Source organism: Mytilus californianus, unplaced genomic scaffold (genome assembly GCF_021869535.1).
Source record: "Mytilus californianus isolate M0D057914Y unplaced genomic scaffold, xbMytCali1.0.p SCAF_5, whole genome shotgun sequence".
Lineage (NCBI taxonomy): Eukaryota > Metazoa > Mollusca > Bivalvia > Mytilida > Mytilidae > Mytilus > Mytilus californianus.
In genome coordinates, this window is record NW_026262701.1 from 79065798 (window position 1) to 79084534 (window position 18737).

At 32.1% G+C, this 18737-nt stretch overlaps 1 protein-coding gene across 4 annotated transcripts in view; it reads left to right on the forward strand.

The window, feature by feature from the left end:
• LOC127701485 (E3 ubiquitin-protein ligase AMFR-like) overlaps positions 1 to 18737 on the forward strand; it is a 30325-nt gene that overhangs the window by 1271 nt on the left and 10317 nt on the right. For all 4 annotated transcript variants that reach the window (XR_007982057.1, XR_007982058.1, XR_007982059.1 and 1 more), the window contains exons 2-12: positions 1787 to 1879; positions 2414 to 2578; positions 3646 to 3798; positions 4284 to 4324; positions 5053 to 5185; positions 12430 to 12563; positions 14018 to 14128; positions 14749 to 14939; positions 15429 to 15544; positions 17376 to 17501; positions 18631 to 18696. Coding sequence is in view for 1 of the 4 variants with exons in the window: in XM_052205362.1 (XP_052061322.1) it covers positions 1787 to 1879; positions 2414 to 2578; positions 3646 to 3798; positions 4284 to 4324; positions 5053 to 5185; positions 12430 to 12563; positions 14018 to 14128; positions 14749 to 14939; positions 15429 to 15544; positions 17376 to 17501; positions 18631 to 18696 (1329 nt within the window). In the remaining 3 variants the exon portion in view is untranslated. The remainder of the gene's footprint in view (positions 1 to 1786; positions 1880 to 2413; positions 2579 to 3645; positions 3799 to 4283; positions 4325 to 5052; positions 5186 to 12429; positions 12564 to 14017; positions 14129 to 14748; positions 14940 to 15428; positions 15545 to 17375; positions 17502 to 18630; positions 18697 to 18737) is intronic.

Below are 18737 nucleotides of genomic sequence, written 5' to 3' on the forward strand. Positions count from 1 at the left end.
ACCAATATTTAATCCCAAATGATAACCGGACCAGAGGTAAAAACGGCTTCTACCAAGAAAGAACAAGTACAGACGCCTACGGCCAATCTTTCTTCCAGAGGACCATCAGGGATTGGAACAACTTACCAACATCAGTTTCATCGGCCAACACCTTTGAGGGATTCAGAGCTGCCCTTAAGGCATGCTCTGAAAGGAAGTAGGAAACACCAGTTGTACATAATTTAAATTGTATAATATTGCGAACGTTTTTAATGTAATTTGTAAATAGCCAAGAGAGAACTTTCTGTGTTGCCCGACACTCTATAAAGTTTTCGCGTGGAACCAATAACATTCAGTTTTGAATCCGGTTCCTTACCTGGAAGAAGAAGAAGAAGAAGAAGGACTTGAACATTGATAAGGCCAATCTCAAACATGAGTTCATGATTTCCTGACCGACCACATACATATATAGAATGGTTCCAGCTATAGTGTTTTTGTGAGGATTTCTTCAAAAACCTTTGGCAACAAATCATTTGTAGAAATGGCTAACTTAATTTATCAAAATTTGTGACAGAATCAACCAAAACCACGTTCTTTTTGTTCATAGATGAACAGTTGTATAATACGGCAACTGTATCTCATGAAAACCAAAATTTGGGGCATCAACAATGTATTAATTTGTGATTAGGTCAATTTATGAGTAATTACTAGTGGATGGTCCTTGATATTTGGTATGCGGTTGTATTAGTATTGGCATATCTCATTTCTCCAAAAGGGGAAAGTTCATGGTCAAGACCACGACTTCAGTTGCAGTCACACAGGCAAAAATGTTTGCTTTCAGTTTTGCTGTATTGAAATCTTGTTTCTACATTGAGTTACAGTTGAATGTAATAAATTGTATAAAACTGATTTCAATTTCAAGAATTAAAACTTAGTCTTTAAACCTTTGGATTTTCGTTAAAGAAAAGATTATCCACTATTTGTAAAAGAGAGCGAAAGATACCAAAGGGATAATCATAAGTCAAAAACAAACTGACAATGCCATGGCAAAAAAGTGAAAAAGATCAAATAACAGTATAGAAAACACAGCATAGAAAACTAGATACCGAGCAACATGAACCCAAACAAAACCAGGGGTGATCTCAGGTACTCAAGAAAGGTAAGCAGATCCTGTTCCACATGTGGCACCTCTTGTGTTGCTCATGTTAGTACAAACTTGTTGATAAGTCTTATTTGGTAGGTCACATTCAAGGAGAATAGGACGGGATTGTGATTTCTTTTTAAGCTATGCAATATAAATATTCAGATTTGAAAAGGGCACTTCAAGGATAAAGCAGCCCCAATTGTTCAAGCCACATCAATATTAATTATAACATAATGACATTAAAAAACAGTCGACTGTAGACCATGTACTTAAACTGTTTGATCATATTATTGTAAAAAAACAAAATAAGCAACAAAATTAGTGAATTTCAAATTTCAGCATTCCCAGCACTGTGGTTCAGTAACCTTTTAAATTTTTTTCCATTTGTTACATATAAAAAAATGATTTTCAATAAGACGACTATCCATAAAGACCAAAGGACAAAGATATGATCATTATCATGATTATGGGTCACTGTACAGCCTTCAACAATGAGCAAAATCCATATTGTATTTTAAACAATAAAAGATCTTAAGACATATTGCATGATTATTTCTTATATAACTATTCTTACTGTCATATGACTGTGTACATGTATGTGTTAATGTTCTGATGTTTCAATTTATTTTAACATTTTTTAAGTTAGATGTATTTATTTTACAGACTGTTGTAAACACAGCATATTGCTGTCTAATTCTTCTTGCCAAGTTGATTCAAAAAGCTGTATTTGGAGAGTTGAGAGTTGTAGAAAAACAGGTAATGTTCATATACTGTTTTGTGTATTTTGACTGATTGATAAGGATTACACAGTTAAAGTTTCTTAACAGTAAATCTTTTTTACTATTAAATAGTTCAACACAAACAAAATGATCGGTCATGTCTGTGTTTTAAATAAATGTTGAAGAATTACATGCATAAATCACATTTACATTTCCTTATATATTGTACAATTAAAAAATCTTTGAGGTTCATACTTTAATGAATTTTATATTTTATCTAACATAGTGCATATTTTCCGATTTTTCAAGTCCGAAGTCTTAAAATCATGATTTCATAAACTTAAAATGAAAAAATGAATCCTTAAAAAGAAATTAAAACTGTAACTGTGCTTAACCAAACATACACGTAGATAATCAGGTTTTAGTGACCTATTTTTTTTTGCTGTTCTCTCTTCTGTATTTGTAATTTTTTAAAGATTTTAAAAGAATTTTGGAGGTCTATACTATGAAGTTTCTTTTTTTTTGTTTTAAAAAGTCCAAGGAATTAATAAATATTATTTCTTTCTTTTAGCATCTGAAGGATAAGTTTTGGAACTTTTTGTTTTACAAGTTCATTTTCATCTTTGGAGTGATGAATGTCCAGACAATGGAGGAAGTCTTTGTATGGGTTGCTTGGTTCAGCTTTCTTGGGTTCTTCCATCTCTTGACTCAGCTGTCTAAAGACAGGTTTGAATATGTAAGTTTAATAAGGGCTATTCCATTAAAATATATGTGAGAGGGTAGGAAGGGAAGTTTAATTTTGAATGTGGGTCATGGGTCTTGGGTCTCTTTTCAGTATGTGTCTATTACCATTATGCAAAATTATCTAAAAAATGGTTCTTGGTTGTAGGGATATTTTGAAAGTCCCTTCCTACCCTCCCACATACATTTTAATGGAATAGCCCTAAAGATCATTTCTACATAGAGGCGAGATATATCATAGCTGATTCATGTTATACACATATTAATGTAACATGTAAACCAACTAATTTTCACTCATGATTTGATTAAAAAATACAAAATACTGTAGATTCATTATTATTCGTTGGATACCAATTTTCATGGGTTTCGTGGGTACAGATGATCCACGAATTCAAATGTTCAACGAATAACATATTTTCAATAGGCTTTGCATACAGAAATTGACAAAACCACGAAATCAAATATCCACGAATATGCAAGTTTTCATTAATCCACGAAAATTGATACCCACGAAAATAAATGAATCCACAGTAGACAAAATTGATGATTTGAAGGCCACCACTGTTGTGTTCTGATGATAAGCTTCAATACTGTTAGATATTCACAAAAAAATTAGTGCAAGTAACATCTTACTGAATTTTGTTGTTCAAGACTTGTGCACCATTACTAATTTAAATTCCTTTAATTTGATTTTTTTTTAAATGGGGTATATTTTATTTTCATGTTACCATATGACCTCATATTTATTACATGATCATGTTCTTTTCAAAGGAATGCCTCTTAAAAAACACCTATGAAATTATTAGTACATTTTGAATAGGGCAATATCAGACTATATAGCAAATTCAGAAGTTTTTCAATATTTTTATTTTTTATTATTGCAAAAATTTTTGTGTTGAAAAATAAACATTTAGATAGCATTATTTATAAGCATTTCCTGAAATTGCAATAATTAATCTTGCATTTGTGTCCCTGTTCAACGACTGCAATAATAAATGCATGCAAAAATTTCTGAATTGACTGTTTTACTAATTTCATTTTAATTACATATGTCAATTTCAGTTGTCATTTTCTCCAACAACACCACGATTGATGCACATGAAGCTGCTGAGTTTATTAGGATTTATACTATTTAGTTGTATGGTATTGTTATGTGCCTGCACCTACATTGGATTACATGCAGGAATCACAATCTTTGCTTTTATGGCTGCAGAGGTAAAGTATGAAGGTCTGAATTATTAAGTGTGTAGATGGCATCATTAACTAAAAGGAGACAAGATAAGCTTTTGTTTGTTTATTGTGTGTCAAAGGGACAATACAACTTAAGTTGCTGTAAATGTCTGATCGTCATTTACTGTTAGAATTATGCAGAATATAAATAAAGTAGAAATAAACAATTGAAGGTGATCTAGAGTTGCCAATTATGACCTTATGAGACTGGATTAATAGCTATATTTTTCAAACCTCATGATTCCTTTTGAGAGAACAAAAACATAGTACATTATTGTAAACATTCTTCACATTTTTCCATGTATCAAACAATTTTTCAAATGAAATATATACTCAGATAATTTGAACGAACTACAATTATGGACAAAAAAAGATATTTCCAATTCAAAATATTGACTTTCATTGCTAATACACTGCATTATATGATTATATATGCTGTGTAAATTAAATATATCTTTCTCTATTTGTAGTGCCTTATCCTAGCAATTAGATGTCTGCATGTCTTAGGAAGGTAATAATGATTACATTCATGGTTTCTTTAGCTATGTCTTAATTTGATGTACTGTTGATTTATTATTATTCTTGGAGTACCGATTTTCCTGGATTACATGGGTAAACCTAAACCACGATCTTGTGTTCAACATAGTACAAACTTCCTATTGGATTGTACATGTATGTATGGCAAAACATTGGAATGAAGTATCTACAAAAAAAACTGTTTTTATGCAATCAAATGAATCCACAGTATCATCATTTAGCTTAAAGGATCTCTTCCAGCACAAAACTTGGGAGGCGTTGGTTCAACAGTTCTTTATGTATTCTTCTGTATAAATTTATTTCGCGTAGTTAATTTAATGTTAGAGCAAAATATACATTAATTACAATCTAGAAAAAAAAAATGAGTAGTGCATGTAATCATGGAAATTCAGATGAAAAAAAGTAACACAAAATTATACTAAAGTCATATATATGCATAATTTATAGGTTGCAGTCTGAAATATGACATTTGAATGGAAGTACATTTTCATGATATGTTCAAATTTCACATTTATGAATAATTTAAAACGTTTCTGAACTGAAGTTTGCTAGTTCAGTAACAAAACAAATGTTTATTTTTTGTTTTAAAAATCACTTTCTTAGGTTGATGGGACACACCATGCATATTATAAAGTATATGTAAAAATGACATGCAAATTAATTTCAAAATCATGTGCAACTTCCCTGTTTTTCTAATTTTAGATATGTGATTCACCTGTATGAGATGAATGTTGATGGAGTATGGGAAAATAGATCTATATATATTTACTACACAGAATTAATATTTGAGCTATCAGCCATATCAATAGACTTTGGCCATCATCTTCATATGCTTGTAAGTTTTCTATTTTAATGAGCCAGTTAAAAGTATCAGTATTGAATTTATTTAGGTGTCTGATTTTGATTTTTAAAGAGAGTGTACAGTTTCATTTGGGACAAAGTAAATGATTCAACGTTGCTATTACTATTATTCCCAAGGCTATCATACCTTTCCCCAAAATCAGTTGGAGATTACCTGTCCATTTAAATTTTTGCAAAGTGTACTGTCCTATTGAATAAATACAATAGCTATTGTTCTCTGTGGAGTTAATTCAATGGGAACTTTAAATTTCTTCTTGAAAAACCAATAGTTGTTAGGTTTACATGTCTGTCTGGCATATTTCATATGACCGTGACATTATTTTTATGGTTCATTGGTCAATATCTAGTTTTCGTGGTTTTGTCAGTTTATCAGTCACTACAAACAATAAGTCAATTATATTTGGTGTATGGAAAGATTGAAAGGTGTACATGTGTGGATGGGTATATGACCTTGACCTCATTTTCATGGTTCTTTTGGTCTATGTTAAGTTTTTTATGGTTTTGTCTATTTCTCAGGATCTATTAGCAATATGACCACTATATTAGGTGTATGGAATGATTGCAATGTGTACATGTCTATCTGGCAGTGTTCCAGCTAGGTCGTTTTCACAGGGTGGTCCGCCCGCCCTTTTACTGACGCCCTGTGCCCTTTTTCGTAAGTCCATGCTTTATTGCTGTAATATTTTGATGAAAATACAATTATTAGGTCTTTCCACCTTTCCGTGGAAAGACCTATTGGTTTTCTTCTGATTATTTTTTTTTTCTTCCGCCTAATTTTTTTCTTGCGGTGTATTTTTGTTTCAAAAGATGTCGCTTAGTTTTTTGGTATATGATATCATACAGTCTATACGCTTTTGAAACTGACCCTGTTTAACCGAACACTTTTCTTTGTAAGAGTTATCTCCCCAAACACTGTTTTTCTTGTTATGAGATCTCCTCCGCAACCGTAAAAGAAAGCGACAAATTAATTTTTCCAAATTGCTCGTTATATCCTCAGGATGTTAGGTTTTATTTAGACCGAAGCTTTACGAAGACTCCATATGAGAGTTAATTCCCCGTTTGTATTTGATATATGTGAAATGTATTTGTAACTGGAAAACCATAAGTGATAGAGGCCTAGGGTCTTTTGATATGAGGTCCTTGGTTCATAAAAATGAAAATGAGGTCAAGGTCAAAGGTCAAGGTCATGTTAAAAATTTTGATTTTGGCTTGTTATCACTAATTTTCAGAAATCTTATAAGATATCGACAAATTTTTTTACAGAATTGTTAGTTGCGACATGTTGTAACACGTAAATTTGAGTTGAAAGGGTACGGAGACATTAAATGGGAATTTTCTCCCCTTTTATATTCAAAATTACATGTATGGTGATATAACTTATTCATCTTATATAATTGAGACCTAGGGTCTTTTGATTTGAGGCCCTTGTTTCATGACCTTTAAATTGGGGTCAAGGTCAAAGTTTAATTTGACGTTCTATTTTTTTTTTTTCTTCCGCCTAATTTTTTCTTGCGGTGTATTTTTGTTTCAAAAGTTGTCGCTTAGTTTTTTGGTATATGATATCATACAGTCTATACGCTTTTGAAACTGACCCTGTTTAACCGAACATTTTTCTTTGTAAGAGTTATCTCTCCAAACACTGTTTTTCTTGTTATGAGATCTCCTCCGCAACCGTAAAAGAAAGCGACAAATTAATTTTTCCAAATTGCTCGTTATATCCTCAGGATGTTAGGTTTTATTTAGACCGAAGCTTTACGAAGACTCCATATGAGAGTTATTTCCCCTTTTGTATTTGATATATGTGAAATGTATTTGTAACTGGAAAACCATTAGTGATAGAGGCCTAGGGTCTTTTGATTTGAGGTCCTTGGTCCATAAAAATGAAAATGAGGTCAAGGTCAAAGATCAAGGTCATGTTAAAAATTTTGATTTTGGCTTGTCATCACTAATTTTCAGAAATCTTATAAGATATCGACAATTTTTTTTACAGAATTGTTAGTTGCGACATGTCGTAACACGTAAATTTGAGTTGAAAGGGTACGGAGACATTTAATGGGAGTTTTCTCCCCTTTTATATTCAAAATTACATGTAAGGTGATATAACTCATTCATCTTATATAATTGAGACCTAGGGTCTTTTGATTTGAGGCCCTTGTTTCATGACCTTTAAATTGGGGTCAAGGTCAAAGTTTAATTTGACGTTCTATTTTTTTTTTTTTTTTCTTCCGCCTAATTTTTTTCTTGCGGTGTATTTTTGTTTCAAAAGTTGTCGCTTAGTTTTTTGGTATATGATATCTTACAGTCTATACGCTTTTGAAACTGACCCTGTTTAACCGAACACTTTTCTTTGTAAGAGTTATCTCCCCAAACACTGTTTTTCTTGTTATGAAATCTCCTCCGCAACCGTAAAAGAAAGCGACAAATTAATTTTTCCAAATTGCTCGTTATATCCTCAGGATGTTAGGTTTTATATAGACCGAAGCTTTACGAAGACTCCATATGAGAGTTATTTCCCCTTTTGTATTTGATATAAATGAAATGTATTTTTAACTGGTAAACCATAAGTGATAGATGCCTAGGGCCTTTTTATTTGAGGTCCTTGGTCAATATAAATGAAAATGAGGTCAAGGTCAAAGGTCAAGGTCATGTTAAAAATTTTGATTTTGGCTTGTTATCACTAATTTTCAGAAATCTTATAAGATATCGACAAAATATTTTACAGAATTGTTAGTTGCGACATGTCGTAACAGGTAAATTTGAGTTGAAAGCGTACGGAGACATTTAATGGGAGTTTTCTCCCCTATTATATTTAAAATTACACGTATGGTGATATAACTCATTTATCATATATAATTAAGATCTAGGGTCTTTTGATTTAAGGTCCTTGGTTTATGATCTTGAAATTGAGCTCAAGGTCATAGGTAAATTTAACGTTCTAGATTTTGACCTTTGCTTTTACCTCATAAGTATACATGATAAAGCCATGGGACGTTTTTGCATTAGGTTGCAAGACATTTGAACTTGAAAAAGTCAACCGGAAGTGACCTTTTGTAAACCGGAAGTAGCTATTTTTTGTATTTAATTAATGTAAAAGTATATAGACCAATATATTTTTGGAATCAGTGTCAAGTAAACTATCAAACAATACCAGAAGTGACATTTTTCAAACCGGAAGTAAAAAAATTATCTCCCTTATTTATATCTTTTTGTATAGAAACCATATATTTTTGGAATCAGCGTACAATAAGCTGTCATTTGACTCTGGAAATGACATTTAAAACCAAATTTTAATATTTCATATCAAAATAGATCCTTACTGGTGGAAAGACCTTCAATTGTTCTCTGAACAATTGGTTTTTAATTCTACCTGTCTTCATATTTATGACAAGTTTATGACCCTCAGCTAATTAACATTTACAGCAGGCCAGGTGTAATAAGTTGTGATTACAGATAAACCACTTATCGACATCGGATGGGTCATTAATCCGTTAATTAAACTTCATAATTGACCATTGTAATAATTTTTCTCATTAAATTCGGTCAGTCAGCATTAAAATTTCAATATTTCTCAAAAGATGACAATTTGCTTTTGATGTATCCGTAGATCGTCTGTTGTTATGTCAAAGGTTTTTTTTTAAATTGATCTTTTAAACTAGTTTTAATCCAGAAGAAAGTAAAAACAATGCTTGACTGTACCTTTCATTGAATATCTATATCGGAAAACCCCTTTAACAAGAAACAGTTACATTTCATTGTTATTTATAGACAGTAAGATTTTCATTTTGATTAACTGCTAAGTCTTTTTCATTAAAAATGAATACTTTCTTGGGGTGAAACTGATAATACTTTAATACTCTACATCTAGGGGTGTGTAAAATGGAAAAGGGAGGGGGGAGGGGGGGTTTTATATATTTTTATACGACCGCAAAAAAATTTTTGTGGTTGTATATTGGTATGACGTTGGTGTCGTCGTCGTCGTCGTCGTCGTCGTCCGAATACACATTAGTTTTCGCACTCTAACTTTAGTTTAAGTGAATGGATCTCAATGAAATTTTACCATAAGGTTCAATACGACAAAAGGAAGGTGGGGATTGATTTTGGGGGTTATGGTACTAACAGTTAAGGAATTAGGGGCCAAAAAGGGGCCAAAAATAAGCAATTTTGTAACTTCCAGACATAACTTGTGTGTAAGTATATGGATCTCTCTGACATTGTACCACAAGGTTCCATATCACAAAGGGAATGCTGGGATTGATTTTGGGGGTAATTGCCTCCAAATTTTAGGAATTAGGGGCCAAAAAGGGGCAAAAAACAAGCATTTTTCTAGTTTCATGACAATAACTTGTGTGTAAGTGTATGGATCTCTCTGACATTGTATCACAAGGTTCCATATCACAAAGGGAATACTGGGATTGATTTTTGGGGGTAATTTCCTCCAAATTTTGGGAATTAGGGGCCAAAAAGGGGCAAAAAACAAGCATTTTTCTAGTTTCAGGACAATAACTTGTTTGTAAGTGTATGGATCTTTATGAAATTGTACTGCAAGGTTCCATATCACAAAGGGAAAGCTGGGTTGGAGTTTGGGGGTAATTGCCCTAAACGTTTAGGAATTAGGGGCCAAAAAGGGACAAAAAAACAAGCATTTTTCTAGTTTCCAGACAATAACTTGTGTTCAAGTGAATGGATCTCTCTAAAATTGTACTGCAAGGTACCATACCACAAAGGGAAAGCTGGGATTGAGTGTGGGGGCGATGAATCATAAGGGGGTTCAAAAAATTTGGGGGGGGGATTTTTTTTTCCTTTTTTTTCTTTAAAATTTTCCATTTTAAATTGGTTATTTCTGATTTATATATAAAAGCAAATAATAATGATATGGTTTGAATAGCATACATGTGAACCTCCCGACAGGTGTACAATAATCCTGTTTTCAGGAGTCTCCTCCTGACCTCCGGTTGAAGAGGAAAATTATAATCCCGTGTATGAAATTTTTCATGAATGAAAAATTTCTGCCCAACATATCATCTCAGGCATCTGGTGTAACTCACATTACCTGAAGTTATATTTTACCTGTAAATCAATTAACATGCATAATTATATGGCTTCAATTGTCAGCTTGGGTGTCAAACATACTGGTAATCAATGATTTTTTACCTCAGGCTAACTGCCGTTGTGTAACAAAAACTGTGTATTTATTGGGTTACTTCCCTTGATTTATCCTGTTTTAAGTTACTTTCCTTTTAATAATGAAAATTTTTAAAAGAATATAAATAAAATATAAATTGAACAAATAATCATAAAAGGATGGTAAATAAATGATTTTAAATGTCTTAGGACAAATAAAAAAATAATAATTTGAAAATTATTTGAGGATTCTATACTTCCTTTCAAGGCTTAAATTGAAATTTATATAATAACTATGACCCTTGATTTACAGTTAGAATGATTTTCTGAGTATGCAAACAAAAGCTATTTGCAGATAGTTAAACAAATGTTCTGGTTGCAATAAATGTTTTATAGAATATGAAGTAAAAAATTTAAAGAACATACTGAAAAAAAAAAATGTTAGATTGAACATGTAAAATATAAAGATGGAGAAACTTTATAAGTACAAGGGTACTATAAACATAATAAATTGGATGGAAAGTTGAAGAAAACACACTTTAAAAGACCATTTTTACAGCACACGGTTACATTTACGACAAAATTTATGTCGATTAAAAACCTCCTGATCTGAGTCCTAATCTCCTGACCAAAATTTCCCAATCTCCTGATCTGAGTTTCACAGTCCATCACATGTATGAATAGGTAAATTAAAAAATTATAAGTTCTTAGACCACTTTCATTCTGTGTCAGAAACCTATGCTGTGTCAAATATTTAATTACAATCCAAATTCAGTGCTGTATCAAGCTTGAATGTTGTGTCCATACTTGCCCCAACTGTTCAGGGTTTGACCTCTGCGGTCGTATCAAGCTGCGCCCCAGCGGAGCATTTTATTTATATATAATATTACAAATATAAGTTTAACAGTCTGAAAAGACATGGTTAAATGGATTTTAATTCTGAAAAACTCAATGTGGTTTATTTTTATTCATTTATTATTTCTATCATAATCAGAAACACTGGGCTACATGTACAAGGCATTTCAAACATATATTATTGCCTTTATAAGAACATTCAAGACTATTAATAAGTATGTACCTGTAGTAAAAATACCCTGGTAGGGCCTTAAAATTTCTACTGGGTCCTTGGAAAAAAGTTTTGGGATCCAGGTTGGCCCCTGGAGAATATGTAAGGTATTGTTCCTGACTGTATTGCAGATCTAGTGTAGTATTTTAACTGACATGCACAATTCATTTCACTAATGAAATAAAAATAATTCTACAAAACGCTGCTGCTCTCTGCATTGCAACTTAACCTTAGACCTACCATGCATCAAAAATGTTCTAGGGAAGACTGAGCTAGTAATATACGTCCTTGCATGGTCCTTTTAATACTGTTACCCAAAATAAGGTTGATTTTCATCTAGCGTAAAAGTGACTAAACCCCCTCAAAACTCCTAGCTGAAACCCCTGCAGTTAACATAAGACAATGTTTGACATGCCCTTTTTGAAATATCAATCATCGTGCTAAAGTGCCCTTTTCATGATTGGCTCCCTGCCCTTTTGAAATCCTAGCTGGAACACTGTCTGGCATGGTTCATCTGACCTTGACCTCTTTTTCATGGATCATCAATGTTAAGTTTATGTGATACTTGTAGTAAAACCTTCATATTTTAGACTTTCAACATAAATCCAATCATAAGTAAAGCAGGCAAGACATTTCAGCGTGTGCACTCTTTTCCATCTTTAAAAACTGGTCATTGTTTGAACAGTTCTTATTGCATGGCAACAGCTTGAGCAGCCACTTAAACAAACAACCTCCAGTCAGTCTGCACACCATAATACCCCAAATTAAGAATTGAATTTCTGTTTGAAAGCCTTATAAAAACTGCACAGCCTAAATTTTCAAGATAAGAACGTAAGCAGTATCTGCAATTTTAATCCAGGTATCTATGATAAGTTTATTTGTAACAGGAGTTTAACATGTAATTTCAGTTTTATTATAAATATACGTATTATTTTAAGTCTATGTACAGTTTGTTTATACTTTCATATATTATGTGTAATGTGCTATTTGTATAAAATTCAAGCACAATCTATTTTATTTTCAATTTTCAGTTATGGGGTAACATTTTCCTGAGTATGGCTAGTTTAGTTATCTGTATGCAGTTAAGATTTCTGTTTTATGAATTTAAAAGAAGATTGAATCGTCATCAGAATTACAGAAGAGTTGTAAAGAATATTGAAGCTAGGTAAATAGAAATCATAGGACAATAAGGGGAAGGAGGTTTGGTTGATGGGAAAACATTGTTCTTATATCTTAATCTCCCGTTAATACTTATATTTCTTACAGTTTGTTTTTATTACAATACAGAATATAATTTTTTTTATAAATATATATTCATCTTAAAAATCAAGCCAGTTTTTTCGAGATTTTAACTTTTTGAATTTCTTTGGTTTGACCTGAACACCTAAAATGAGAGGCAAAAGACATTAAAGGGACACTTAAATTCTTAAGTAAAAAATAAACTGACAATGCCATGGCAGAAACGATAAAGACCAAAAGACAAACACAGTATACAAAACACAACATAGAAAACTAAAGACTGAGCAATACGAACCCCACCAAAAACCGGGGCTGATCTCAGGTGCTGCGGAGAGATAAGCAGATCCTGCTCCACAGGTAGCATTGTCATGTTGCTCATGTTAATACAAGTCATGTTGCTCATGTTAGTACAAACAATTCGGTAGGTCACATTCGGGGACAAGAGGACGGGATTGTGGTTATTGCAATTGGAACATGTCCGTCTTCATCTGTGAAACAGATATTCCATAATTGTCAACCAACTCATGATGGTGTCTGTAAAATTTTGAAAGGGATGATTTCAACTTCACCACTTTGAACTCTTGGTTTAATAGCTTCTTTGTGAGCAGCAACCTTCTATCAAGGAAATCATGATAGGAAAAGCCCTGATATAGTAACAACTTAAATGGATGGACAATTTTCTCTTTCTCATATAAGGCTAACTTGTTTTGTTTCTGCTATTTTTTGCAAAAAAAAAGTCAACTTTAGTCAGGATATAAAGGAACAGCTTAAAACATTTTACATGCCTCCTATGAAACATGTCGTAAAATCTCTCCAAACAGAGTTTTAATTCATTTTCTGCAAAAATAAACTCATGAAATTTCTTGAGTTTAGTATCAAATTTATTTGATGTAATAGTTATATAGGAGTATATATCAGTGAAATATTATCCCTACAATGAAAAACATCCTAAAATTGAACATTTTGAGTTTACCATATAGATGTCAATAAAAGTAAGTGTTAGCTGTAAATTCAGAAATTATTGGGATTTTTGAAGAATGAACCAAAATGCAAGTTGAAATTGTTGCAATTTTAAGGAAAGCCACATACAGATATATGTATCTGATATCAGAATGTGAGTTCTTATTGTTGCCATACTCAAGGAGGCGCATTATTCTCATTAATAAAAAGCTCTCTATAATTTCTGCATTTACTGTATTATTCTCTATATAGATTTTAGTAAATGAGTAAATGCTATTTCTGTATTCTTTTCTATTGGAACCATAGCAAACATAGAAAGAAGTTTTGTAGAAAGTTGTGATTGTGTTTCCTGAAAAAAAAGTTTTCTTCACTAAAGTTATCACTGTTTTCTTATACAATATAATACTTTAAACTGAAAAGGTTTCCAATGGCAACAGAAGAAGAAATCAAAGACCATAATGACAACTGTGCTGTTTGTTGGGAGAGAATGGAATCATCCAGAAAATTACCATGTGGGCATCTCTTTCACAAGTAAGTTTTGGGAATAAAGTTTTCCTTCATATCACCTTTCACCTTTCACATTAGAGCCAATCATTGAAATGGGATCAGACTAGAAATTACCAAAGGAATGATAATATTACTGTAGATTATCTATTGCTAGGCAAAACGTATCAACCTATCCAACATACGTTATTTGTTATACAAAAAAAACAAAATTAAAAAAGAATATTCAATAACCAAAATAGTAGTTTGTTATACAAGAGGTTATTATACATTTAATTTTTTAGTTAAAAATTAATCTGAAAATAACTATCTAACAAACGACTATTTTGATTATTTAATAATCTATGTGTTCTTTGTTTTATATTGTTAAACAAATGTAGACTTAATTGATAAACATTTAAGTATTTTAAGTCCGTTATTTATGTTTTGATATATTTAGAAATATCATTCATTCATTCATTCAATCATGTCTTCATTTCCTCATAATTGAGATATATGACCGTGAAATTGATAAAATCCATGGAATTTCTTGGCAATACCAAATTTAGAAAAATTAACGAGTCTTAACATTTCAAAACTGTATCATAGTGGACCACTGTTAGTTAAAAAAAAATATTTATAAACATTCAAGTTATTTCTGTTTTCAGTGCTTGTCTGTTGTCATGGTTAGAGCAGGACACATCATGTCCAACATGTCGGATGTCACTCAGTGAAGGTCCCCAAGGTGATCCTAACGCAAATGTTCCAGATGAAACAGGAGATGCCAGGCCTAACGTGCCACACCCACCTCATCCACCACCAAATCCCCAGACTACCAACCATTTCTTCCACTTTGATGGTGAGTGATAAACATCAACCAAATCCTCAGGCTACTAACCATTTACTCCCCTCTAAATGGTACCTGTATATGAAAAACTACTCACTTTCACAGCCAACCATTTAACTACCACCTATTTCTTCATCTTTGATGATGATTAGGCCCCAAAAAAATATAGTTGTGTTTCCAGCCTTGTGTAAATTTTCATGCCTATCCTAACACATTTATGGAAATTCTTGGTTAAACACTTTTAGTCCAGAACCATTTCATTTGTATCCTATATAAAATAAGTGAAAGAAACAAAATTGTTTTATCTATTTACCTACCCTATTAATTTCTGGTCAAGTTTTTTTTGCCTCATAAAAGTATGACCAATCACAACAAAAAAATATTCAAGTTACCCATCATTTTTCCAGTTTATATATAAGTTTGCCAATCCAGCATATTTTTCTATTGTATATATATATGTGTAATTAAATGATGATTTAAATTTCTTTCGATAACTTTCAGGATCCCGATATGTGAGTTGGTTACCCAGCTTTTCTGTAGAAGTAACACATACACAGTTATTACCACATGGTGGAGCCAGACTACCAGCCTTACAGACTTCACAGCTAGATAACATGGTAAAATAAACTAAGGGCTGTTTCAGGATTTAACACATGGTGGGCATGGGAAGCACTTTATTAAAACCCCGACCACCCATAAAATAAAAACTGTCATTTTACTTATAAATCTTCCAAAAGTCTAAGGAAAATACAACCACCCATATTTAATTAATTAGATTGCCTCTCATTCCCCTAAGCCGATATATTTTGTTCCATCTTTTCCAACATATTTACAGTAGGTAAAACATATATCACATGGTATTGTAATAAACTTTCATATCAACACATGCCATATATTAAATGCAACATTTTTATACGACCGCAAAAAAATGTTTATATTGGTATGACATTGGCGTCGTCGTCCAAAGACACATTGGTGTGCGCACAATCACTTTAGTTTAAGTGAATGGATCTCTATGAAATTTTACCATAAGGTTCAATAGCACAAAAGGCAGGTTGGGATTGATTTTGGGGGTTATGGTACCAACAGTTAAGGAATGAGGGGCCTAAAATAAGCATTTTTGTAACTTCCAGACAATAACTTGTGTTTAAGTGTATGGATCTCTCTGAAATTATACCACAAGTTTCAATACCACAAAGGGATGGTTAAGATTGGCTTTGGGGGGTTATGGCTCAAACCGTTTAGGAAGGGGGGAAAAAAGGGGAAAAAACAAGGGTTTCCTGGTTAATGGACAATTTAAAAGCAGTGTAAGGGAGGTAATCCAAAAACAAATGTACAATGTTATTCAATGTTGGATTACCTCCCTTAAACTGCTTTAAAATTATCTATTTAAGACTTTTATGATGTATTTAAATTGGTAATTATGGTTGCAAACTCCATTGGAAATTTTAATTGAGATTATGACCATATCTTGAGGGAAAGAATTTTTTTTTTGGAAAAAGGGGGGGGGGGGTTAAAAAGATATTGTGTAGGGGGGGGGGGGGGCAATTTATTTTTCATATCAGATTTCAGAAATTTAAAAGAAAATTTCTTCAAATATTTTTTTTTTTTTTTTGCAAAAAAAAAGGGGGGGGAAGGTTAAAAAAAAAATTTTTTTTGGGGGGGGGGATCAATACGCAACAGCATAGTGTATTTCACAAAAGCAAAAAAAAATGGGGGATAAGTTGTTGTTGTTGTTGTTGTTGTTGTTGTTGTTGTTGTTGTTGTTGTTGTTGTTGTTGTTGTTGTTGTTGTTGTTGTTGTTGTTGTTGTTGTTGTTGTTGTTGTTGTTGTTGTTGTTGTTGTTGTTGTTGTTGTTGTTGTTGTTGTTGTTGTTGTTGTTGTTGTTGTTGTTGTTGTTGTTGTTGTTGTTGTTGTTGTTGTTGTTGTTGTTGTTGTTGTTGTTGTTGTTGTTGTTGTTGTTGTTGTTGTTGTTGTTGTCAATTTGCAACAGCTAAAATTGAATATAAATTCAAATCATATAACCAATTCTAAGTTCTTTGACTACAGTTATTCGGTGTCAGAAACCTATTATGTGTCAAATATTTAATTACAATCCAAATTCAGACCTGTATCAATCGCGAATATTGTGTCCATTTTTCGCCCCAACTGTTCAGGGTTGGACCTCTGTGGTTGTATCCAGCTGCACTCAGCGAAGCATTTTATTCAATACTATTATTTATTTATCATCATTAAAATTCATTATTCTATTATTCTATTATTCTATTGTTCTATTTAGATAATGTGACAAGCAAAAAGCATGGGTCAGAACTATGTAGTCAATTTTATAGAAATTGAATATGCTGGTGGAAAAAAGAATATGAAACTCGGCATCTGCATTCTTGATCCACATAATGTTTGTGATATTAGGCCATTGATAACCTAATTTTTTTGTATTTACATTTATAGGCAAGACAGGTATTATCTGTGTTCCCACATATGCCATTAAGTTTAGTAACGGAAGATCTGAGGAATACTAGATCAGTAGATTTTACTATAGAAAATATTTTAGAAGGACGACTTGAGGCTCCCCCTGTAAGTAAGATTCATCTGATCATTCTTGTATTGCATTTTGGTAGCTTTTTTGGCTTCAAAAGATTTTGAAGTTTTTTTGTATGAATAAGAGGAGATGTGACAGCAACCTGATAATACATAAAAAACAAACTTTGCATCTGAAGTCATCATATTGTCTTTAGATTATTGATTTTTTTTATATATAATTACCAAAAGGAATGAGACACAATTTTATGAAGTCTTCTGCCAACTACATCTTATAACATTTCATAATATGTACAAAACCTTGTGTATACTTATTTATATACAGTAAAATAAATGGTTTCAATTTTGGAGAAGGATCCAGAATTCATAGTTGATCAAAGTCTAGACAAATTTTGAATGAAATTCAACAGAAACTGCCATAAAATTGAACACATCAAAGTCTCAATACTGTGGATTCATTACTAAATGTGTGGTAGCAACCACAAATTTAAATGTGCAACAAAGTATTAATATTCTATAAGCTTGTATGCAGGCTTTGGCAAATCCATAAAAACAAAATATCACAGAATACACATTTTTTACTCAATTCTTGAAAATTGGTACCCACAAATAGGATGAAACAGCAACAGAATTATTAAAAAAAAAATGCTATGATGTATATGAAGTATGAAAAATGAAATAATAGCATACATAGAAACATTATGGACAAAATAGTGCTGCCCTATCTGTTTTATTTTTTATCTCATTGATTTTAAGTGCTGGTTTTCATACTCAATAGCCAAACAGGTTATTTTTGCTTGATTGATATATGTTTCTCCTCTGAAACTAATCATCTATCTAAATGTGTGCATTATCTTGATAAAAAAATTTAAGTATTGATCATCTATAATATTATGTGTTGATTTCATTGATATTTGGAGTTTCACATTGTCATGTAGGACCTTTTGGGTGGCTCATATGAGTGGTATGTAACCCTGATGTCCAAACTCTTTTAAACCACATAAATTTGCACAAATTATTAAGGATGAGAAGTATTGGCATCCCTAGTTTTCACCTTACTTGAAATTTTGTCAGTTATCTATATATGACACAATTTAACCCCTTTAGGAGCATAGTATCGCTTAAAATATAGCATTTTAAGAACTTTTTTATTTGAATTATTTAGCCTGGTACTTTGGTAACAAGAGCAGCAATAGGAGATAGCGAATCAGAGGAAGAACCAGAAAATCAGGTTTGTATATAGGTTATATCTAGACCAGGGCTTCAAAAAAA